The sequence below is a fragment of the Colias philodice genome, chromosome 5 (assembly GCF_061535455.1).
Source record: "Colias philodice isolate Cphi_HAF_F1 chromosome 5, ilColPhil1 Martin Lab GWU primary, whole genome shotgun sequence".
NCBI classification, from domain to species: Eukaryota; Metazoa; Arthropoda; class Insecta; order Lepidoptera; family Pieridae; genus Colias; species Colias philodice.
Genome location: NC_143090.1, coordinates 10,511,313 through 10,536,712, shown reverse-complemented (window position 1 = coordinate 10,536,712; position 25,400 = coordinate 10,511,313). Strand labels below are relative to the sequence as shown.

Here is a 25,400-nt window from a genome sequence, read left to right as displayed (position 1 = left end):
AATTGAATGATATATTTTTTTTTATAAAGTCAAAACCATTTTCTTTCAAATAAAAACTTGTTTTTATTGAAAACAAAAGTGTTGCTAGGAATAAGTATAAAATTAAATAGTAATGTTAGGATATCGAAACATTTTTGTATAGGCCAGAAGTCAGAACGATATAGTGGAAACGCGCTCTAAGATCTGAGTAATATACACACCACTACATATGCAAAAATTTCTCCAAGCTAATTTACCTGTAGACAATATTATAATGAACGTTATGCAGTCTATAATATAAAAATGAATCGCAAAATGTGTTGGTAAGCGCATAACTCGAGAACGGCTGAACCGATTTCGATAATTCTTTTTTTATTATATTCCTTGAAGTACGAGGATGGTTTTTATGTAGAGAAAACGTAAATATGTACCACGGGCGAAGCCGGGGCGGACCGCTAGTGGATAATATATTTATTGGATTTATACGAAAAACCATACAATTTTAAGAGCCTACATTTTTTTAGAAAATTCGGTAGTTTTGTAAATCTTTTGGAGGGGCCTATGTCCAATAGCGAATGTCATATATTTAAGGATTTTACTAAATCGACGCCCCCCGCGAATAATCCGGTAATCGTAAAAGTGAAAATGTTCAGGAAAAATAAAAAACCATTTTTCCTTAATAACTCCATTAAACAAAAAGTATCAGAGACTTTTAATATCGCATATGGAAGCTAATTTTTTCAGCTATCTGGTTATTTCAACAAAATTTAAGTAGTCCCAAGGGCTTCGTTATAATTTAGCTGGATGCATTTTACTATACTAGTGTAGGTCAAGCTCTGGTCAGTAATGTCACTTACGATATTGTTCGTGTAAATTTATATTTTCGACGGCAACAGTAATATCTTGTTGCGCTAATATTCGTGTTATTTGTTTTGTATACTGAACATTTGTAAAAATCTATTATTTGGTTATTCGATTGTTTAACAGTAACGTACATTTTATTGTTATAACTATTACTGTTTATTCGAATAGTTTACTTAAGTATTATTTGATGATTATTATAGTATATTTTATGAAATACAGGACATTTTAGTAAATGAAACAACTTTGGATTGTTTCTCAAAACACGATAGTTATTATTATTATAAAAAATAGACACTGCACTGAAGACACGACTATTACACATGATTACATAATCATGAAAATTATACTATGGTCCTATTACAGTTAAAAATTTAATCAGAATCCTCATCAGAACCTCACAGAATGCGAATCTACCGTGACCAGTCAGTACTTGTGTGGTGTGGTGTGTGATGTCTTTTCCCGACTACCTTCTATGCAGCAGCAGCGCTTGGGAAAAAGAGCTTCGTGACTCCGGCCGTTCCTCCTACATCGTATCTCCTATCCCATTCGCTGATCGTAGCCTGTCTCAAAATACGCTTGACGAATGAAACAGGATACAGATCGTAATCCGGTTTCCTCCTCAACCCCAGAGCGGCCTCCTTGGCTAACTCGTCTGCCCGTTCGTTCCCCGCCCTGCGTGCGCCTTAATCCAAAACAGGGAGACCTCCCGCCTCTGCAATGCAGCTTTTCGGAGGGCCGCCCGTGTTTGTACAGTCAGGGGATGAGGGGAACTCAGGGTAACCGCCTGGAGCGCCGATCTGGAGTCAATAAGGACACCGACCTTTGCCGCTCCACTCTTGCAGGCTATGTCTACTGCTCTTTTGAGCGCTAGGAGCTCAGCCTGATAGACGGTACAATACGGTGGCAACGCAAGCTTAATGGCCTTTGTCTCGGCATCACCTTTCCATACGGAAAAGGCGGCTCCGACTCGACCCTCAATCTTGCTGCCGTCCGTATAGACCCTGTGGACGTGGCTGTTAACCACGTCAGCATAGGTGTCCTCATTTATCAAGCCAAGCCCCAGCTCTACCTGCTCTGCCGAATGTGGGTCCTCAATCGCAAGAGCCATTCGTTCCACCTCCCTGTCCCTCAACACCGCCGGTTGCGACACACCCCTCTTGATCTCATAAAGCCTCGAAGCTTCGAGTATCCTGAGGTCAAGAGGGAGAATCCCAGCCAACAACATCGCAGAGTTCAGGGAGACAGTCCGATATGCTCTGCAGATCTTCTGGGCAAAACCTCGTTGAACGGTGTTAAGCCTCTTTTGGGCCCCCATCTTTTCCGTAGTGGGTGCCCACGCTGCTGATGCATACAAGATAGTCGGTTCTATAACTGCGATATATATAGTCTTAACTACTTGGGAGTTAAGCCCCCAATTTACTCTAGCTGCTCTTGCTAATAGCTTATAACGGGTGATTGCCTTTTTGCAAACGCTCCCGACGTTTCGGTCAATATCAGGCCGCCATCAATAGTAACGCTGAGTATCTTAATACTTTCGAAATATTGGATGTCCACACTCCCCATTACAAGTCGTGGCATGTCAAATTTTAATTTTCGTGTCGAGAGCAGGGCACATGTCTTGTGTGGTGCGAATTTTTGTTTATTTCTGACACCCCATTCGTCAATTTTCCTCAATGTGCAGTTTGTCTTCGTCTCTACTTCTAAAGCAGTATCTCCATCAAACACTAGCACAATGTCGTCGGCAAAAGCCTGACAAAACACATCCATCTCCTCTAACATCCACAGCAGAGGATCCAGCAAGAGGACCCACAGGAGCGGCCCACCTATGGAACCCTGCACGCACCCCTTGTTGGTCTCTCTACTCACTTCACACCCGCAGGTATGCGGGGGACAAGAGGTGTGAAAGTTAGGTAACTTTCACACCTCTTCCACTCAGGTATCTGCTGATCACCCGCCTTACGTTCCCCGGACACCCATCTTCGGCCAACCGCACCTTTATGACTGGCCACCAGGCGCTGTCGAAGGCTCCCTTTATGTCCAGAAATACCACAACAGAAATCTTCTTCTCCTCCCTCTTATTTCTGATGTGGCCCACCAGTATATAGAGGGCGTCCTCGGTGCTCCTCTGTGGCATGAAGCCATACTGATGGGGGCTTTTAATTGTGGGCAGCAGGTAGAACCTGAGTCGGACGACCAGCATCTAATGAAGATGAAGGTTTCGATGTGGTCTATTCTGATGCCTGCCTCGTTTATCTATCAAACTTTCATCTCTTTTAATTTTTCTAAGGCCGTGTAAATCATTTGCTCAGTAATAGAAAGTGTTTATACCTTGCATAATACCTTACATACCAATACCTTGCATACTTGCACTCCATAATGAATGTATCTGGAAATCGATTTTTTAATAAAACCCCGAATAAGCCTGTACTAGCACTTACTTAAATAATGTAGAAAACTATTTACCTGAATAATATCGTAACAACGTTTACTGTCGAAGCATATTGATATTATTTTTCGTAAAGATCTAAAACCATATTATTCGTTTAAAATACATTTTAATGTTATTTTATGGAATATACGCGTAATTTTTCATATCTTCGTAAATAAAGATAGAAAAATTCTGAAAAAAATTTACATGGTGTATTTTAACTTCTAGATGCCGAAAAACGCATAACATGAAAAACCCCGTAATAGGTCATTACCGGATTATTCGCGGGGGGCGTCGAAATGCACTAGGTACTATGTGGAAAGGTGAACAGTATGGATATTACCTATCAAAATAACAATAGTGCAAAAGAATACCGTAATATTTTTGATTTTGTGAAATCTGTCAAACAAAAGACAATATATAAATCCTTGTTTTAAAATACTATCAATCAGTTAAAATATATTTCTTACGAACCTATTATACCTACGATACGTAAATAACCCAGTAGTTCTAAGGTCTAGGACGTAGCAAAAATAAACTTGACAGTTCAGTCGAACATCCATACTAATATTATAAATGCGAAAGTAACTCTGTCTGTCTGTCTGTTACTCAATCACGCCTAAACTACTGAACCAATTTTCATGAAATTTGGTATGGAGATATTTTGATACCCGAGAAAGGACATAGGCTACTTTTTATACCGGGAAAATGACGCAATCCTGGAAATCCCACGGGAACGGGAACTATGCGGTTTTTTTCATTCAAAACGCGGGCGAAGCCGCGGGCGGAAAGCTAGTTCTTATATAAATTGACCATCACACAAATAAATTTATTGACAATAAACACTTATTAAACTCCCACAAATCAATTACAAATAATAAACGATTGGCAGTAAATATTGTCGATATATTGGCTCAAATACGCCACAATGCGCGCGCGCAGTCACGGCTAGAGTTCAAACTTCAATTAGTAGCTTGCTATGAGAGGCCGCGCGCGCATTCGAGTAATTAGGTTGTGATTTCTGTTATGAAAAAGGTGATTTGTTTTGTTGTTGAAAGGACAAAAGAAATAAAAGAATTTGAGTATACAAGGAGGGTATTTAGTAAGGTACAGGTATTTTAATTTCTTTTTTGAAGTGATTCTTTAGGCGCGTTGAGAGTAAAATTTGAAGATCGCGTCATGGCAATACCGTCACGTCATGGAGTAAGGTGACGATTTTGGTTTCTTCGAATCTTGCCAAAGAAGTTTCACTTTTAACACGTATGCTCGGCACACACGCTCTTTTCTTATAGTTATTTAGGTATATACGATAATAAAATGTTATAATTATTTGTAATGTGTGTGATACTGTGATAGTTTATTTCTGATCTAGAAAATTATTGGTTATTGATATCAATAGAAGAAATAGCATTTCGACGTGTTTAAAGTGAGTTATTATTGATATTAATTGCTTCTACAGGTAAAGAGTTTTTCAGTTTTTATTCTAATGACATACAATGTTTGGCAAAAAGACCTTTTTTAATAATATTTCATTTGTTCCATTTGCCAGCAACGTTTAACTAATTACCTAAAGCATAGATTATCATAATATTTTATAAAATAGGGATGCATTTCTATAGTAATAATGAATTTATTAATGTTTCTTGGACTGCATGCATTGATACGGCGTACCTACGCCCTCAAAGGCCGGCAACGCACCCACAATACTCCAGAGTCTGTGGTTGTTCATGGGCGGCGCCAATCATCGCTGTCTGTCCGGTCACCGGTGACGCGCAAGCTCGTTTCCCAGCTTATACATAAAAAAAAATGATATAAATTATAGAGAGATCTTATCATACTTGCTGATAAAGCTTAGCTCAGAAGAAATTCTATAAAAACAAATAGCAAATTGTTTATGCTCAAATTAGTAAAAAATCAAAGTTAATCGATTTTCGAATAAAAAAAATGTAGAGAAAACTGTTAGGTATTAGTTTTTGGCATTATTTATATGTTGTTAATAAATGCAACAAAGCAGTTATTACAATATAACCTTGTAATCCTTTTATCTGATATTTCGATGAAGGGTTATTCCCCCCATGGTATTATCTCTTCAATTGTTTTGTTTTTTATCGTTAAAGAGGAATTTGATTATCGTATTAATATGACATTCAAAAAATTCGATCACTCGTGACCCGTCAGAGCGGCGAGTGGCCGAGTTGGTCAGGCATCCGCCCCGGAATGGCGCGAAAGGATGCGGGTTCGAGTCCCGCCTCGTGATCGAATTTTTTCTATTCTTTATAAATTTATATTTATAAAACATTTGAATGCCATAAAACCAAATATATCAATTTCAATATTCGAAATATTATTTTGATTAGATAATATCGATAATTTTATAAATTGACAACGGCTCTATTTAATTGGTGGCCAAGAAACTGAATAAATGTTGTAAAATGAGGATTGCATTTTTTGGGTCTATATATATATATAGGTATATATATGTCTTAATAGTCGATGGTTAACAAATATGTTTATTGCAAAAATAAAGAATATGTTGTATCGTAAAATGAAAGAAAATTTAATTATTAATTTAATTATTTTCCAGAAAACTTATAAAAAACTTTTGCTCACTCTATGATTAAAAGTTAGGATCCCATAGTAAAAACTCAATTTTGGGAGTATGTAAATTTATATTTAATTATTTATTTATTATTTATTGTACATAAACTATAATTAACAATCACACGGCACATACGTACTAAAAGGCGGAATTATTACTCAAAAGCAAAAATAAGTATATAATTTAAACCTTGCGTGAATTAATGTCCTACGTATTTTTTTGCATAATATATAGGTACATTCAGTATCCACATATTATGAGACTTATTACGAATTAATACGATTTTCTGCGCATTTGAATAAAGAGATTGTCCATCAAAAATAAAAGCACACTTTGATAGGTATCTATATAGTACTATTACTAGCTTACTGCCTGCGGCTTCGTCCGCTTTGTCTAAAACCTAATAAATTATATACTAAAACCTTCCTCTTGAATCACTCTATCTATTAAAAAACCGCATCAAAATCCGTTGCGTAGTTTTAAAGATATAAGCACACATAGGGACGTAGGGACAGAGAAAGCGACTTTATTTTATACTATGTAGTGATATAGCTTAGCCAATCTTATAATTTCATAAAAGACAAGAATCGTAATTCTTCATACATATTACATACATTCAAAGCAAATGGTCAATAAAGCCCAATCATTAAGTAAACAAATGTGAAATAGCATTAATGAAGATTTATCTGATAAAGTTAGATTTCTTATCTAAAGCCGAATGGAGTCGATAACCTCTATGTCAAAGGAAGTCGGAAAATATAATTACGTACGTAAAATTAAAACGACTTATAAATTTTTGCATCTTAAAGCCGGCTACTCACGTACCTGCCGCAGGGGCAATATTGGAAATTGCACCCTTAATTGCCTCCTTAATTGTGATGTGTATAGACAATAGACATGCAGGGTTAAATTGGCTTCTTTGGCTATTTAATTGCTCTAACTGCCGTGCAATCAAGATTGTCCCCACGGCAGGTGTGTGAGTAGCCCGCTTTACAGTTAAAATTTGTGTTTTTTAATAAAAATTAAATCATAGTTTAAATGTATTTATTAGTTTTAAAATAAAAATTGAAGGTAATATATACACACACACACACACACAGTAGAAACTGTAAGGTAATATTTAAAGTTACAAAATTTTATTTATAAATAACTTTAACCTTAAATACTTATATATGAGAATTTGTACTTTGGAACAACAACAAAAACATCGTACCTTCAATACATACATTTTTTTAAACATGACTGAAAAAACGTAATGATTAAACATGTTTTCTCTACAGTTATATTAATAATTGTTAATAATAATTATCACTATTGTATTATTGTTTATGTAACGATGTCAATCAGCTCAAGGTCAGTAAGAGCTAATACTAAGACCCTTTGTAAGCAAATGGCACTCAATTACGTAAATTGTAAATCATTTTGTTCAATTTAAATGTGTTTATGTTTCAGTTTGAGTTATTTGCTTTGTTATATTCAAGTTGTTTTATACAAACAAACAGAATATATCAAATACTATTTATTCTATTCCTAAAAAAGCAGGCGAAAAGTAGGTACTTACCGTTGGAAGTCCTAGCTTTTCGTCCGCGGCTTCGCCCGCTTTGTTTAAACCCTAAAAATTATATACTAAAACCTTTCTCTTGAATCACTCTATCTCCTAAAAAAACCGCATCAAAATCGGTTGCTTAGTTTTAAAGATTCAAGCATACATAGGGACATAGGGACAGAGAAAAACTATTATATACTATGTAGTGATACTATTAATCCTACTAAAATTATGTTTGTTACTCACATATAAACAGCTGATTGTATCTATATGAAAGTTTCTAGTGAAATACCTGATAATTTTAATTTTTATAGTCTTAACACATATTTTACTACTTTTATATTATGCGAATTTAGGCGTAGGTTTCAGCTTCTATAACTAAATATGTATATAAAAAAATAAAGATACTCTCACATTTCCTTTCCTACCAGGTTGCCTGGCAGAGATTGCTGTGTAGCAATAAGGCCGCCTATTGTGCAAAATTTTTGTACCTCATTAATTTGTTCCACATTTCCTTAATTGTTTTGTACAATGAAGTGTTATAAATAAATAAATAAAGATACTTTGTTTGTCGATACTAGTTCATGTAATTATTTAAAGTGTCCTTGTATTGAAGTATTCTTATTATATGCAGACTTTGTAAGAGAGCTGTAGTTCTCTTGGAATTAAATTTGCATTTACAACCATTGCAGAAATTCTTGGAAGTATAACTAGTTTGTGTAAGTAAAATAATTATAATATAAACTAATTTATTAAATTAATAAGAAATTAAAGAAACTGAAACATCTTTTTTTAGATATTTGTATAAAAAGTCAATAGAAGTCTTGATTTTTAGTCAAGTCAAAAGATTTTATTTACCTTTTCTAAACTTACCCGCAGTCTTTATTTCACCGCACCTTTTTAAATTATTACCTACTAGGGATTGAATCTATGAATTATCAATAAAAATACACACCGTAATTGTTATACTAATGAAAACTTAATTCGAAGATAACTTATATTAATTTACTAGCTTTCCCCCCGCGGCTTTACTTTTGTAAAGCCTAAGAAATTATATACTTAAACCTTCCTCGAGAATCGCTCTATCAATTAAAAAATCGCATTAAAATCTGTCGTGTAGTTTTAAAGAAATATACAGATAGACTCGGGAATCGACTTTTCTATATTCTTTGCTTTGCTATATGTAGTGATAGTGATTTTCAAAATTCCTATAAAATGATAAGAGAATTGCAATTATCTAAGGTCACCTCTATCGGTCAACAATTGCTAGACTACTCTATTTATAATAGATATTATTTATTTATCTACAGAAATACAGACAAAGATTTGATTAGAGATAACATTTTATACTTCAAAAATTATAAACATAGTACAGAAAATTACATTATTACATACCATTTCAATTTTTTATTTAAAATTATACAATAAATACAATACAAAAATCGCCATCTAAGATATTATCTAGGTAAAGTCATTCAACAAAGATTTTTCATTGTAAATAGGAATAATTGTAATTCGTTAATAAAAATACATTATTAAGCTATTTTAAGCTATTGCATAGCTTTTATCTCAGACTGAGCGCGGCGACCGAATGTAAAAATTCCGTAACGAAAAAACCTAACACCTCCCACTCCAACCAGCACGGCGAATAGCGATGCGATACTATGCAATAATAGCTTTACCGCAGCAGTCCTCGAGTGCCACACGTATTTTTTATTTTTGATAATGACTTTCTACGGATAATTACATTTTGCACGCCTCATAAGCGAAGCGTTGAGGTGGGTACTACTGTCACTTCGCGCAAAACATCTGATTTTTCAAACTTAAAATGTCTTTATGTATCATACATTGCACTTGTAAGATAATACATACACACACATATTAAGAAAAAACACTATTTTTAACATTCATGATATTTTTGATGTCATTTTTGTTATTTAAACTAGTTAAAAAACAGTTTAAAAAAGTTCTGTCTTGGACGTCCGTGTGTCTGTATGTGCGGAGGATTTTCTTGTTAACACGATAGCGACCGAAATACTTTACTAATCGAGTCTTTTTTTTTCTCTTACGCTTGAGTATGCTCAGGAATAGAACCCTTTCATTTTTCAGGGTCTGATTCGATGTGGTTTAATTGTTATTAAATAAACAAAAATAATAATTAATAAATAATTATTAAAAAAAATTATGAGGCGTGCACTTTTGGATTTTCCAAATTATTTCTAATTACATTTTTGTGATAAGTTAATAAATCAATTATTATATTGTAATTAATATAAATACATGTAATATTTTAAAGAAAATAAAAAAAGAATAGTTCGTTCAATGTACGTAGATAATTATTTACTATGATTTATTGCCAAAGTCTCACAAAATCTAATCTGGGTAATTTTAAAGATTTAACCATACACAGTGATATAGGGAAAGATAACGTGGCTTTGTTTTATACTATGTAGTGATCTCGACATTAGATGAATGGATTTTGACGAAACTTTCGTTGGTATTCACTAGTGTAATAATGATTATTTCTTATACATTTCATATAACGCTAAATGCCCTGTTCAATGGTTAATCTATATTATTTTTATTACTTCAGAAACCGGTTTACTTACTCATCTGTTATAATCTTTGGTGGGATAATTTCTTGGCAATTAACTACAAGACTAACAATGGAATTAATAAAAAAAAATATGACGTGTAAAAACACATTATATTTTTTTATAAAAATGAGTTGTTTTCACTATTTTATTATTTGTTCGGATATTATAACATGTACCTTTCTACCTAAAAATAAATAAGCAAAATCCATACTTAATATTATAAATGCGAAAGTAACTCTGTCTGTCTGTCTGTTACTCAATCACGCCTTAACTACTGAACCAATTTGCATGAAATTTGGTATAGAGATATTTTGATACCCGAGAAAGGACATAGGATAGGTTTTATCCCGGAAATCCTACGGGAACGGGTTTTTCTTTGAAAACGTGGGCGAAGCCGCGGGCGGAAAGCTAGTTAATAATATTTTTTATTACTTACTAGTTTAATGGTGTATTTTATTTAGGGCCGATTTTTCAATGCTTGGATAAAACTTATTCGTCGAATAATGTATAAAACTACCATTTTAAAAACGTATTCTAATTGCCCGTATTTGACAGTTTACGTGACATTTTAATATTATTGTGTTATACTTTATTGGATGGATAAGTTTTATCCAAGCATTGAAAAATCGGCCCTTAATCTTCTCCTTAATCTCTGCTATAAATTTTCAATAGCGTGTTTTTTAATTGTTATCTTGCATCCATTAATATGAATTATACTCATTCTTGTGGTCTCTATACTTGTTTTGTTCACAGAGATATACTTACTACTCCCATAGACTTTTTTTAAACTGTTTTAACTTTTTGTAGTATTAAAAATTTACATAATATTATAATACAATGTTATAGGTACACGTAATCAATTTGATTTTAATCGGCTTATACAATTACAACAAGAAAATTAGCCCGATTTATCCGATAACAATTACTAACATAACAAAGATAACAACATCTCTAACAAAATTATAAAAATAAGGCTGAAATGTCTATGAAAGGGTTCTAAACGTCCATTAAAAGTATAAAAGCCAACGTCGCTAAGAATAAAGCGTCGCATATAATGGTGCATTTACACATTATTTTTCGCAATTCGCCTTCACACTCGACGTAACATTCGTATAGGAGTGTTTCTACGAACAACTGCTTACAAATTTGTAAGCAGTAATGTAAAAATGTTTAGTAAGTTCGTTATTTCAATTAGTGCTCTTTGATTATATCCGAAAAACTGCTCTTAACGCGTATACGTGACTCATGGCGAATAACAAGTGCACTGTTTACATATCCGCGTTCTTTAATAGGCGGATTTTCAAAGAGCGAGCAGCCTAGCGAAGCAATTGCTGTGTGTAGCAGCTTGGTCAGTCTAGAAATGGATCGGCCGAGGAAAATGACGTCACACACGCTTTTTGGGACGAGCCATATCCACACTGATCGAGCTTTTTAGCGCAGCAATTGCTTCGCGAGGCCGCTCGCTATAGAGACCCGGTTATTCCTATCGCTTGTCACAGAGTGTAAATGCACCACAAAGGATTCGCAGCGTGGGCAGTAGTTTGTTAGAGAATAAGATAGGTCGAGATGAGTTCCATCAATGTAATTGAAACTAATGAAGTTGTAGGTGCAAGTGTGTTAGCGTTTCAACTGGGTCAGTGGTTTATGTGCATTTTGGCATAACACGTTTACGTATTCTTTTTGTTTTGTGTAGAGTGCGGATATTTAAGAGAAATAGGTACTCTAATTGTTTTTACATATTTTTTATAGTAAGTAAATGAGGTAGTTGTAGCGTAAAGATTTGTTGAAGTTTGAAGAGCGTTTATTATGTAGATAGAAAAATATGAGAAAACTTTTATAATTACCCAACTAAATTTTGATAAATGACTACCTAGACTTTCCTCCCCTCGATTAAATATTTATAATCACCTTCATATTGCATAGTATATTCGTATTAAGTAACATATTTCATTAATTACAGAACAATGGCTGAAATAAGCAAGCACATGTTTGAGAGCGCCTGCAGTGACCTCCACTGCAGTGTGATTCTACACCCTTGGGACAGGAGTTGCTGGTCTTCATCCATACAGACATACAAAGATTCATTGATTGGAAGCGCTCGATTCTATGCAATTATACATTTGGTAAATAATCTTTTTTTAATATGAATTTTTTTTAAATGTTGTATTTTTTTTTATTATTCAATGTAGGTACAATTTGATTTCTATTGTTATATTTTCCGTTATTTGGTTTTTCATATTTTATCGAAAGAATGACATACATTTTGTAATTTATCTATAAATAAGTAAATATTAATGAATCCGATAATACAACCACTTAACAGTTTTATTTTAAATCTGTGAAAGCTCATAAAGCTTTAAAGTCATATTATAATATTATACAATATACATATTAAAACGAATTTAAAACACCATTTATATAATGTTATGAATTATTCATACATTATGAAAACTTTAATGATAAATTGATAATAGGTACTATTATACTATACTAGCGGTCCGCCCCGGCTTCGCCCGGCTTCTTTCTCAGGGTCAGGGTCTAAAGATTATCTGTGCCAAATTTCACCAAAATCGGCCCAGTAGTTAATGCGTGAAAACCATACATACATAACATATACAAACATTTCCTCATTATAATATTATTATAGACTAGATGTACCAACAAACGTTGTTCTACTTTACTCTTATCACTGAAGGGTTTAAAAAAATAGATAATGTCCGGTTCTCAGACCTACACGCACACAAAATTTCATGAGAATCAGTAGAGCCGTTTCGGAGTTTTACTACAAACACTGCGACACTAGAATTTTATAATTTTATAATATATTTAAATAAATATATTTTCAGGCACAAAACTTAATACGCGGCAAGAAAATACTAGAAAAGGAGGAACTAAAGAAAGCTCTAGAATATTACCTCAGATCGACCCTTTTAGGGTCTCTCATAAGCGGAACATGTGTGTCACTTGGCTGCTTATTTAGGTAAGGTACGTTAATTATAATAAAATAAAAATAATAAAAAAAAGATGGGTTGCACTCCGGGAGTGCCGGCAGAAGTGAAAACTTGATTATTAACGTTCAGCATGTTTGATATTTTGGAATGGTATCCGTCTTACGCATGGAATATTAAGGGCAAAAAAAAAGTCCGTCTTACGCTTTTTCGATCAGGCCACGTGTCCTGACGCGAGTTTAAGATTTTATACCCAACGCCGCTAAAGAAGTTTTCACTTCAAAATATTTTTCAAGAAACAGGTACAGCGTTATGTTCAGACCCTGACCTTCGAAGGCCAGTTGGTTCCCAATTTTTATATATCTATATTATAACTATTCATTATATTTATGGAATAACAGCAAAAGTGTATATTTGATGACATTAAAAATTAACCAATTTTATTTTATGACCAAGACTAGGCAAAGGCTGAATGGTAAAAGTTATTTTGGTCGCTGGTTTTTTGTTAATATAATATAATATTTTCCCTCTTAATAATAATTAGTTACCTGTTACACGTTAAAATATGGCAATATTGTAGATCCAAATAATATAAAAAACGCTCTCCTCACTAAAAAAATAAAATAAATATTAATTAAAAAACATACTTTATCTCATTATCAACATTATATTGTTTGTGTCGAATAATATATTATTACCTAAATAAAATAACAGTGAACATTGAGCAATATGTTTTTATACCCAAAATTATTACATTTTACTTCACAAAACGAGTTAAATTTCTCTATAGTACAATAACAATGTGACATTAAGGGCTTGGTCTAGTAGTGCAAACAAATGCATCCTGTCATCCTATATGTAAATAATACAAATGTACTAAGGGAAAGTTGCTCCACTTAATTTTTAAAAATTAAATCATTCGTATAATTTGATATTCGTAATAAGTACCAAAAATGACAATTTGAAACAATTTTCGTGAAAATTACACCGGGTGATTTTTTTTTATCAGTACACAAAATTTGCGAATACTTTCTATTGATATCTTCAACTTCATGATTATATAACTGATCAACTTTTACAAAGAAATTTGGACGAAATATAAAAAAAATAAGCTTTCCATACAAAATGCATAACTCTATACATTTTTTTTGACCTAAGTTTCTTAGTGAAAGTTGTTCAGTTTAACTAATAAAACGGATAAACAAATTTTGTATTTAATAAAAAAAATGTAATGTTTGTGTTAAAAAATTATAAAATAGAAAAATACGCAAATGAAAACAAAAGATATTTATTTCTGACTAGCTTCCGCCCGCGACTCCGTCCGCGCGGATGTCAGTCTTCGCGTCTTCTACAGATTTATTATATTATGTATTATGTATAATACATATATAGATTTATATTGATAAACCTAATAAATCTTTTGCTAGCATTCTGATGCTTTATCGGTTGCACTGGATTTATCTCTTTTTTTTCAATCGCTTGAATGATATAGGATGGGTCCTTGATGGGCATCGAATGCTGAAGTCTCGAATCAATCAATTCTGACAGTAGGCAATTTATGTAAAATCCAATAATGGTCCATCATTTTATTTTGCATACTTTTACGTTACATACTTTTTTATATATTCTATTTTATATATTCTATTTTTAACGAATGATTCACTCCAGTCCAAACAGCAAATAAGCAGACTTCTGCTTCTGCAACGTTTAGTTGTCCCTGAATTTGGAAAAAATAGTCATGATTCTTATCTATGACAAAAGTGTTATTTTTTGCATTGTATTTCAAATATTAAATTTTTTTTAACCGCATCTTCCGCATTCATGTCTTTTGCCGGAATTAGACATTTAACTTCTACTAGTCCCATTTTCCCTTTTTGATATGGGAGTGTATAAAGTAAATTTTTTAGATATTTCTCGTTATACTTTTAAAAAGTTATTATTGTCATTTTGCTCATTAGGTAAAGTAATTTCGATATCAGTTTTAAGTTTTTTGATACCTGCAATAATAACGTCATAATCGCCTGCACATACTTATCGATTACATTTACACCCTGTATACAATCCACCATCCACATTCATAATGTTTTCCTGTCCTCCTCTCCTTTACGCTGTTCACCGATACATTTTAAATGAGTAAATCTGCTACCACTGAAGGATGTTTCATTGTGATCAGCAAATTTTCACCACTGTTGTCGATTATTTGTTTTTCATTTTTAATCAGCAATTGGGAATCATCAGTTTTGTTTTTTGCAGATTGGTGATGTACCCTAACAATACGTCGAAAAGGGAAAGCATCAACGAATTATCGTTTTCGTCCTCTTTTTTTATTCTTCGCGTCTCTGTTACTTCTGTTTGTTTAGTTCTCAACCCCACTGAATTTTGATGATGTGAAGATAATCCATTCGTTTTAATATTGGTACTTAGAGTTTTTTGGTAGTTTTGTAGTTAGACTAAACTAGAAATGGTGGACTAAAGTCAGTGGTGGTCAGCGCGTCTGTAAGATCAGAATATAAAACCAACATCCTGTATTTAAGTTACAAAATTAATAATCAAACAACATGCCGCTACGTTGAAAATGACTAGAAGAAAAAATTAAAACACCTCGGATCAATTTTGGAGTAAACAAATCATTTTCCCCGTATGGGGATTTCCCCGGATAAACTTGGGAAGTTCAAGTTCTCAATACAAGTTTATATTATATTTCGTATTTCTCAAACGAAAAATAAACATTTTTGGAACTTCAAAAAAATTATATTATAAGAAAATTTATGAGCTTACTTTAGTTTTAAAGAAATATATATACATCCCTTTACTGACACCCCGTAAAATAAAGAAATTGTTGCCAATCACCTTTGCAATCTATTTGGTTTCATTAACTTTATGTTCGAAGATAATTTTTTTTCTAGTAGTTACACGCGTATTTTTTTCGTTTATTTTCCATATCGAAATCAAATGTTTAAAAATACGAATATTTGCACAAAACTAAGATAAAAATAATCAATTAACAAAAATATTAAATTTAATGAAGTAGAGCAACTTTCACTTCGGTATGAAGGAAAATCGAGCGTAGAGCACACGTCAGAACGCTCCGGCCCAAGGAGCGCGACTAAAGAAATTCGCTAGGATTTTTCCTTATTATTTTAAATATTTTTTTAATATTTAAAGAATTATCAAAATTAAAAAAAAAAATTTTTTAAAGGATTAATACTCATTGGTCTTCAACCAACTCGAATAAATTAATGGAAAAAATAACTTTTAGCAGTATTTATCAATCGATTTTGTAAGGCAAAAAATGGGAAATTTAATGAATTTATAACGCTCTAATTAAGAAAATCATAAGTTTTTCGGCAATTGTATTCAGCAGTTTTTAATAACGACTATATAAGGATAATAATGCGCTGATCAGATTATGTAAATTGTAATCGGTTGCAACGTAGTGAGTGCACAAACTTAGCTCGAAATGATTTTGGGGGAAAGAGACTTATCTTGAAGGCCTGATTAAGGTAACATAAAGTAACTTTATAAATGTGAAAAAATTCACGCGCATTGCGTATATAACACTAATTGATAAACAAGAAAAAAAAATTCAGTTTATCATTTCATTAGCCGGGAAAAAATTGTCAAATAACTTGTTGAAAACGCAATTTTGCTAGACTGCAGCCTTAAGGTTAAGGTTGTGAATATTAATTATTTTTGATAGTCAGTATTTATTTTTGCGTTATTTTTACATAAATATTAAGCGCGTCACACACGGTGAAGATTTATCTTAAGATACTGTTATATTTTACATTACAGTATCTTAACGCATCCGGTATCAGCGTTCGGACCATCATTTTTCTTTTTGTCATTGCGTACTAAGACTCCTGTAGAACCGCCATCCTGTTACAAATGACCCACAAAATTTCGCGTCATTTGTAACAGGATGGCGGTTCTACAAGGGGTCTTAGTACGCAATGACAAAAAGAAAAATGATGGTCCGAACGCTGATACCGGATGCGTTAAGATACTGTAATATAAAATATAACAGTATCTTAAGATAAAATATTATAGTATCTTCACCGTGTGTGACGCGCTTTAAGAATTATTCATCACTATCAGAGAGCTCGAGACTCGTACAGTCGGATGGTTCTCTGCACTAAAATAACGAGTAATTATCAAAAGAAACACAGCAATTAGTATCGTTATGGAATATTTTATCAATATTACTTCAGCATTACAACTAATTGTTCATTAACAAAAGAGTATATTATGTTATATTAATTAATAATTATACGTCGGTTTATACTCTATAACCATATTTATATCTTTTTATATAAATATGAAGCCTCTAATATACTTCTAATAATCCTGTGGTCGCGACATTTCGTCGTTATGTTTTATTAATTATGAATAATAACTAGCATTAATAACCATTGTACTTACTTACTCTTTTAACTAATCTGATTTCAAAGTACTTTTTCGATTAATCCTGATTTTAATGATATATTTATGTGCTCAAAATACGTACTAAATAAATATAAATCCAGAAATCAGTTTCTATAGGAAATAGGTACAACAAGTTTAACTTTATAAAAAACTAGCGGTCCGCCCCGGCTTCGCCCGTGGTACATATTTATGTTTTCTCTACGTAAGAACCATCCTCGTACTTCAAGGAATATAATAAAAAAAGAATTAACGAAATCGGTTCAGCCGTTCTCAAGTTATGCGCTTACCAACACATTTTGCGATTCATTTTTATATATAAGACAAGCGGTCCGCCCCGGCTTCGCCCGTGGTACATGTTTACGTTTTCACTACATAAGAACCATCCTCGTACTTCAAGAAATATAATAAAAAAAGAATTATCGAAATCGGTTCAGCCGTTCTCGAGTTATGCGCTTACCAACACATTTTGCGATTCATTTTTATATATAAGAAGATAAGAAGATGGTTCAAAGAGCACTCGCTGATTCACTATATAGTTACAAATACCCATGAATCTGTCTCTGATTAATATAATTATATTATTTTCAGGTTACTTTTGGGTAGAAAATTCACCTATTACACCTACTTGATGATTCCTAATATGATTAATGGGATATTTATATTATTAGAACCCCCTTCGCGAAGAAGCCTCGTTATCAACTTATTCACTAACTTGGTTCGTATTTTCAAGATTGTTTTCCTCAAATTAATTCCTCATTGCTTGCTTATTTTTAGAATTTTCAGTAATTAGGAAAGGATTTTATTTTATAATTAAGGCTTTATTTTGCAATTAATGATTGTTTTTTTTTGGAAAAGGGCGATTTTTTTTTGTTTACTTTTAAGTTTTAAAGCACTGATTAATTACGTCACGTAAATTATGAATTACATTTTATTTAAATTAGTCACGCTTGATCCTCTGATTTTCTAAATAGATACGTTTTCAGTTTCACAAAATTTTGCGAACGAAACAATACCTGGCTTGTATCAAAATTATTGGTTCCTCGAATATGATGGTTTCATGCTTATTATAACTAATTTATTTAATACCAAATTACTATTTTATATTTATATTAATGTTTTTAAAGGTAATAGAATACTGGTTACAATCATTACACCGTTCAGGAGTTTTGGCGCTAACAAAATCGAAGCAAACATTTTTGTTCATGCTGGGTAGTTCTATCCTCTTCTATCTTATGCGATTAGAGGGAGACAAGGAGAAGAGAACACCCTTATTGTGGTAAGAATTTCAATTAATATTTTACCTATCTGTGATAACCGAAAAAAAAATATAATTTCATGAGCATTGTTCGATGCACATTGCACTTGCATGATTTTTCCAAAGACTGACTTACACCATAGAAAATATATTATAATAAAGCTAAGAAAAAGATATAAAAAAAACAAAAATTATTATAATTTACTTACTGGTAGCAATGTTTGAATGACTATGCAGTCATATTTTGTAAGCGTAGATGCGGGCGAACATTGCATACTTGCTCAGATAAATAATTAAAAAAACATTATCTTTTTTCTTGAAAACCAAGAACAAGTTGTATTTTCAGTAAAATCTGTATATTTTACATTTATATTATTTCTAGGTTATTTACACCGGAGAAAGTGCGAAGAAAAACGGACGATTCCAAGAACGTGTGTCCTCACAATGGGCCCTGTTTGAAGTATATTTTTAAGGTAAATTTCGTATGTGATTCTTAGGTTACAAGAATATTTTAATAAGCCACTGTTATATTATATACTTAAAATTAATAAATAAAATAGAAATTATATACTTATATTTATAACTTTCTATTTCGCTTTCCGCCTGCGGCTTCGCCCGCGTTTTCAAAGAAAAACCCGCATAGGTCACGTTCCCGTGGGATTTCCTGGATATAACCTAGCCTATATTACTCGCGTTTCGAATGGTGAAAGAATTTTTAAAATCGGTCCAGTAGTTTATGAGCCTATTCATTACAATCAAACAAACAAACAAACAAAGTTTTCCTCTTTATAATATTAGTGTAGATTATAATATACTTGCTTGAATTAAATTGCTGTTTGTTCGGAAACTGAACCCAATTTTGTTCGATTTTTGATTGGCATTTTTTACAGTTGTTTATTTTAACGCTTTTTCACTTTGATATTTTCTTCAGTTAAGTTAATTTTAATTCTAGTGGATACATAATCATGGATTGTGTTGTCGCTAAAAGTTTTGTTTTTTCTATTCATGAATTAATGCTATTGCCAAAAAAAATATTTTTATTCACGAAAATGTATTATTTTTATTTGTCTTTTGGGTAATTTAATATCTAATAATAATTCTATTGTTTTATTCCAGGGAACATCAATCTATTTCGGCGCTGGTTTAGCATTATCATTGGCTAAGACTATTCTACCACGACTCGGGAACCCCTTGAAGGCGCTATCCAGTATTCGTGGCAGACACTTCAAAATGGCCATGTTCTTTGGAAGCTATATCGGTATCTACAGAGTACGATACTATTCTGTTTAGCTGTTCTTTTTGTCTATAACTTTAATAACCAATAGCTTTCCTTTCATAGCTTCGCCCGCGTTGTGTAACGGTGCATTTAGTTCAAAGCGAATGCTCATTCTTACCCCACTATGTCAAATCTGGGGGCACGGCAGTGCCCCCGCCAAGTCGAGCAAAAAAAAGCGGCACGGCCGTACCATCCTTTTCTCGAAGCAATTCGGGCCTTTTTCGACCCCCTATAATTCGGTTGTGGATAAAGCAAGAAACCTGAATCTTCAGTAACTAATCCGGCATTGTATATACACGGAATATTTAAAATTTCAGTCAATTTGAACCAGTAGTTTAAGAATGACAACTTGTTAAAGTTTCTAAATTTTGTCACTCACTGACTCACCGATCATCAAAAGTCCAAGGCACTTCTAGCAGACTTAGAAGCTTCATATTTGGAATACATATAGAGTTTAGTGTCTTAATCATGGGAAAACTTAAATATTTTGTAATTTCGGTCCAGTTTTCCAAATACACCAACTGCATCAATAACTTTGTAATCCCATATAAATATATGGGATTACAAAGTTATTTATGCAGTTGGTGGTTGGTGGTGGTATCAAAAAGAAAGGCTCTACAAAAAGAAGTGAGATCCCATCAAAAACATCCTGTAAAAAACCCAAGTCTCGCAGCTCAATCTTTCTACCGTCAAAAGTTGTGAGATCCATGTAATACCAAGTCGGTTAATCTATTTAGTGTCTACTTGAAGGACCTTCTGTCTTAAGTTATTACATAAGTTATTATCATGCCAATATTAAAAATATTTAACGTTTTAAACAAATAGATCGACTTGGACATCGCATGAAAACAAAATGAATATTACAATATTATATTAGATTCTTTAGTCTCTCGCGCCTCACGCGATTGAAACTCTCGTTCCTGTTGGTCGCTGGCCCGTCGTGCTGTGTAGTGTGATACATACTAATAATCAAATCAAGCGATGTCCAAGTCGATCTATTTGTTTAAAACGTTAAATATTTTTAATATTGGCATGATAATAACTTATGTAATAACTTAAGACAGAAGGTCCTTCAAGTAGACACTAAATAGATTAACCGACTTGGTATTACATGGATCTCACAACTTTTGACGGTAGAAAGATTGAGCTGCGAGACTTGGGTTTTTTACAGGATGTTTTTGATGGGATTATATTATACTAGAGGTCCGCCCCGGCTTCGCCCGTGGTACATATTATTATTTCGCAATAAAAGGTAGCCTATGTCCTTTCTCGGGTATCAAAATATCTCCATACCAAATTTCATGCAAATTGGTTCAGTAGTTTAGGCGTGATTGAGTAACAGACAGACAGACAGAGTTACTTTCGCATATTATAATATTAGTATGGATTAGTGTAAACAGGCGAAGAGCATTCTTTTGTTGTTCTTAGTGCGTTCGAAAAGCTTCTATGCTATATTCTAATACTGAACAACACTGAATACCAGTTTTAGTTTATACTAAAAGATCACGAAAGAATGCTCTTGCTCTAGCTCTAGCTCTATATTTATTTTATACTAAAAGATCACGAAAGAATGCTCTTGCTCTAGCTCTAGCTCTATATTTATTTTATACTAAAAGATCACGAAAGAATGCTCTTGCTCTTGCTCTAGCTCTATGTTCGTTTGATCTAAATGCACCTTTAAACTTAACAAATAATATTAAACCATCGTTGTATCGATATTCATTTCAAATCTTATCTAATAAATCCATACTAATATTATAAATGCGAAAGTAACTCTGTCTGTCTGTCTGTTACTCAATCACGCCTTAACTACTGAACCAATTTGCATGAAATTTGGTATAGAGATATTTTGATACCCGAGAAAGGACATAGGATAGGTTTTATCCCGGAAATCCTACGGGTTTTTCTTTGAAAACGCGGGCGAAGCCGCGGGCGGAAAGCTAGTAATACTATACATATTGTAACGGATGTATGATGTAGGTGACGGCTGTTAGATGTAGATGAGGGCTGTCAGATGTAGATGACGGCTGTCAGATCTAGATGACGGTGGTCAAATGTAGAAATAATTCACGTTAAGAATTTTATATAATACTGGTAAGATATGGGTGGAAATGCACTTTATTTAATAATAGAGCTATTTTGGGTCATCCTGAGACAGGTCTTATATTAGGAGCCAAGATATACAAATTAACGAAACTAAACTAATAATTACATACAATGCATATATTTTTACCATACTTATTATATTTAAAAGGCTACTGAAAAATAAATATCACCGTCTATTAAAATGATATTAAAGCAATGTTTCCTTTAAAATACATTTTGAGAGGCTGCTATCGTGTGAAATATATTTACGAGGTCCTAAGAGACAGTACATTACAGTACACATCTGTTCTGGTACAAAATAATATCGTAGTAAGCTTACAGCGTGGTCTTTTGATGTAATATGCCATTATGAGTAGGTATGTAAAACCATTTTCTTAGTTGGTCGGTATGATAAGAGCGTTGTTTTTCATGGACTATTTTTGAAAGCTTTTATGGGAAGGATTTTCTATATTTAAAAATAATAAGGATTTGATTTGAAACTCAAAATCAAAGCTATTCTTCTTACAAAAAAATTCTTAGGTAAGTACCTATTTCTCGCTAGACATTTTTTTCTCTGATTCCGATTTTTTTAAGTGAAACTTCTTTAGGCACGTTGAGAGTAAAATTTCAAGGTCGCGTCATGGCAATACCGTCACGTCATGGAGTAAGGCGATGGTTTTGGTATCGTTGAATCTTGCCAAAGAAGTTTCACTTCTGACACGTGTGCTCGGCCCACACGCTCTTTTTTACTTAGTTTTGTAGGTAGTAGTAGTAATACTTATTTGCTCTGTTTTCCACAACTGTAGGCACTTAGGTGTCTTAATATGACACTTTATATGTGAAATAAATAACATGTTCGTCATCCATTGCAGGCTGTCATCTGCTACCTGTGCCGTAAGCGTGGTTATGACTCAGCAATGTACGCATTACCAGCTGGATACATCGCAGGTTTATCGTTTCTATTCAAGCCGAACCTTGGATTCGCGATCGCGGCATTAACGGGAGCGTTCAAGGTAAGAATTACTAAGCTTATAAAATAAATTCTATTAATTTCTTACTTATTTATTTAAATATACACTTTAGATATAATCATAATCTATGTATCAACAATTTTTCTTGTAATGAACAACAACTTATTAAGTAATTAAAGTGTTTTAAAACTCTGTCATTAAAATTTCGATTAGTTAACATAAAGAAAGATAATTATTACAAACAAGAATCCACATAGAAATTTCTTTAAGATCTATCGATCTGTATATTATGATCTCTGCATTGATTAATTATCAATTCGGTCTATTGTAATAGACCGAATAGACCGAATATTGTAATAGACAATAGAAAAATAATACGTAATCAAGATAATGGTTTTTTACTATTTGAACCTGCTTAATAATGATATCACCAAGTTAAAGTATACGTCTATGCATTCTGGATTTCCCTTCATTCTTCAATTGCATATTATTTTCAGATCTACTCCACAACGCTATACGAAAAGAAGATATTACCAGAGAACATTCCTCTACCTCTCATTATGTACTGTATCTGTCAAGGGATACTGTTCCACACACGTTTCATGCACCCAGACGTTTGTCCCAGTTATGTAGTCAACCTCATAAAGAGCGTTAGTAATGGAAGGTATGTTATCCTACTAATATTATAAATGCAAATGTTTGTGAGAATGGATGTTTGGATGTTTGTTACTCTTTCACGCAAATACTACGAACAATGAAATTTGGTACGTAGTAAGCTGAAAACCCAGAATAAAGCGCGACACACACGGTGAAGATACTGTCATTGCGACAAAAAGAAAAATGATGGTCAGAACGCTGATACCGGATACCTTAAGATACTGTGATATTTTATATTAGAGAATCTTAACATAAAATATTATAGTATCTTCACCGTGTGTGACGCGCTTAAGATATAGGTTACTTTTTATCTTAATATAATATGACACTGACGAGTTTGTTTGAATGTGCTAATCTCGGGTACTACTGGTGTGATTATAAATATTCTTTTACTGTTTTATAGCCCATTTAACGAGGAAGGCTACAAGGCCATATTTATATCATCACACTAATATCACTACATTCTACCGTACTAAATGCATGGTATCTATATTAATAAATTAGAGTTTTTTTTAAATCAAATTATTTTTCTGTAATCTATTTAGTTACTGTCGCAATGTTTTAAAGATAAAATATTTGGGTATAAGCGAGTGAAGTTACTAGCTAAAGTTTATTTTATTTGTTTCTTTATAAAATTCTTACAATATTGTCTAATCTATATATAAATGAAACCCGTTTCGCGTTGTCACGGCATCACGTGTGAACGGCTGAACCGATTTCTATAATTATTTTTTTTATTATATTCCTTGAAGTACGAGGATGGTTCTTATGTAGAGAAAACGTAAACATGTACCACGGGCGAAGCCGGGGTGAACCGCTAGTACTAAAATAATAACTTGTTTCAGATCTGAGATACTCTACAAGAATATGTTAGAAGCAGTGAAGAGAGCATCCTTATGAAAATAATTTAACCTTTAGGTTAAGGTGAACTGATTTACTTTAATAGTGTAATATGTAATTAGAATAATATTAGGAATTAAAATTAAAGGTGCTGATCAAAGATATTGCGTTAATGTAAATAAATTTGAGTATCTTCGAAATATGTTATGATATATTGAAGTTTAAATGGTAAATGTGATAATATCTTAATACAGTTAATAACGAATTACAAATATCTCGATTGTAATTTGAAGTATACAAATTTCTTATCCTTCAATAAAACCTTGTTGTATTGAAGGATTTTTTTTTGAAGTGAAACTTCTTTATCGGGGTTGGACAAAAATTTAGTGTAACATTTTTGCGTTACGCCGTACGCGTGACATTTTTGCGTTACGCCATACTCGTGACATTTTTAAGGTCATAAAGAAGTTTCACTTCTACATTTTTTTTTATTTATTATCACCACGCTGTATTTATGTAACTTAACTTTTGTATAGTAATTCATATCGGGTAATAGGACTGGTAGTAAGTTTAGTGCAATATTCTTTGACTTTTGGGGGTACATTTTTGTACGGTATTGTGTCATAAAATAATATGTAATGTTATAAGTTAAACGGTTGCTTCGTTAAAATGTTAATTTGAAAATAGGAGGTTTTTTTCTCAAAATAAACTTAGGTTTTAATAATAAAATGAAAGGTACATTAAATAAAATATTGTTTGTAAATTTATTTATGAATTTACTAGATATACATTATACATTGTATTTTGATTATTTATTACTGTTGATAATAATAAAGTTTATTTTATACATTTTGTATTTTTTATTTATATTATACCAGTTTCTTATTTTAATAGTAGCATAAAGATATCGTATACATATAGATATGAGGA

General features: G+C 32.7%; 1 protein-coding gene across 2 annotated transcripts in view; it reads left to right on the top strand.

Annotated features, from left to right (window-relative positions):
- LOC149488630 (transmembrane protein 135-like) overlaps positions 1 to 24,659 on the top strand; it is a 36,523-nt gene extending 11,864 nt beyond the window's left edge. The window contains exons 1-10 of one of the 2 annotated variants that reach the window (XM_089695154.1): positions 4,236 to 4,378; positions 11,974 to 12,136; positions 12,860 to 12,993; positions 17,975 to 18,101; positions 18,511 to 18,662; positions 19,024 to 19,114; positions 19,758 to 19,910; positions 22,875 to 23,015; positions 23,471 to 23,637; positions 24,476 to 24,659. In XM_089695154.1, coding sequence (XP_089551280.1) covers positions 11,978 to 12,136; positions 12,860 to 12,993; positions 17,975 to 18,101; positions 18,511 to 18,662; positions 19,024 to 19,114; positions 19,758 to 19,910; positions 22,875 to 23,015; positions 23,471 to 23,637; positions 24,476 to 24,530 — 1,179 coding nt within the window. In that variant the 5' untranslated portion in view covers positions 4,236 to 4,378; positions 11,974 to 11,977 and the 3' untranslated portion in view covers positions 24,531 to 24,659. Of the gene's footprint in view, positions 1 to 4,235; positions 4,379 to 11,973; positions 12,137 to 12,859; positions 12,994 to 17,974; positions 18,102 to 18,510; positions 18,663 to 19,023; positions 19,115 to 19,757; positions 19,911 to 22,874; positions 23,016 to 23,470; positions 23,638 to 24,475 lie in introns of those variants that run through there. The other variant, XM_089695155.1, reaches the window with a different exon arrangement.
- Positions 24,660 to 25,400: the final 741 nt, after the last annotated feature.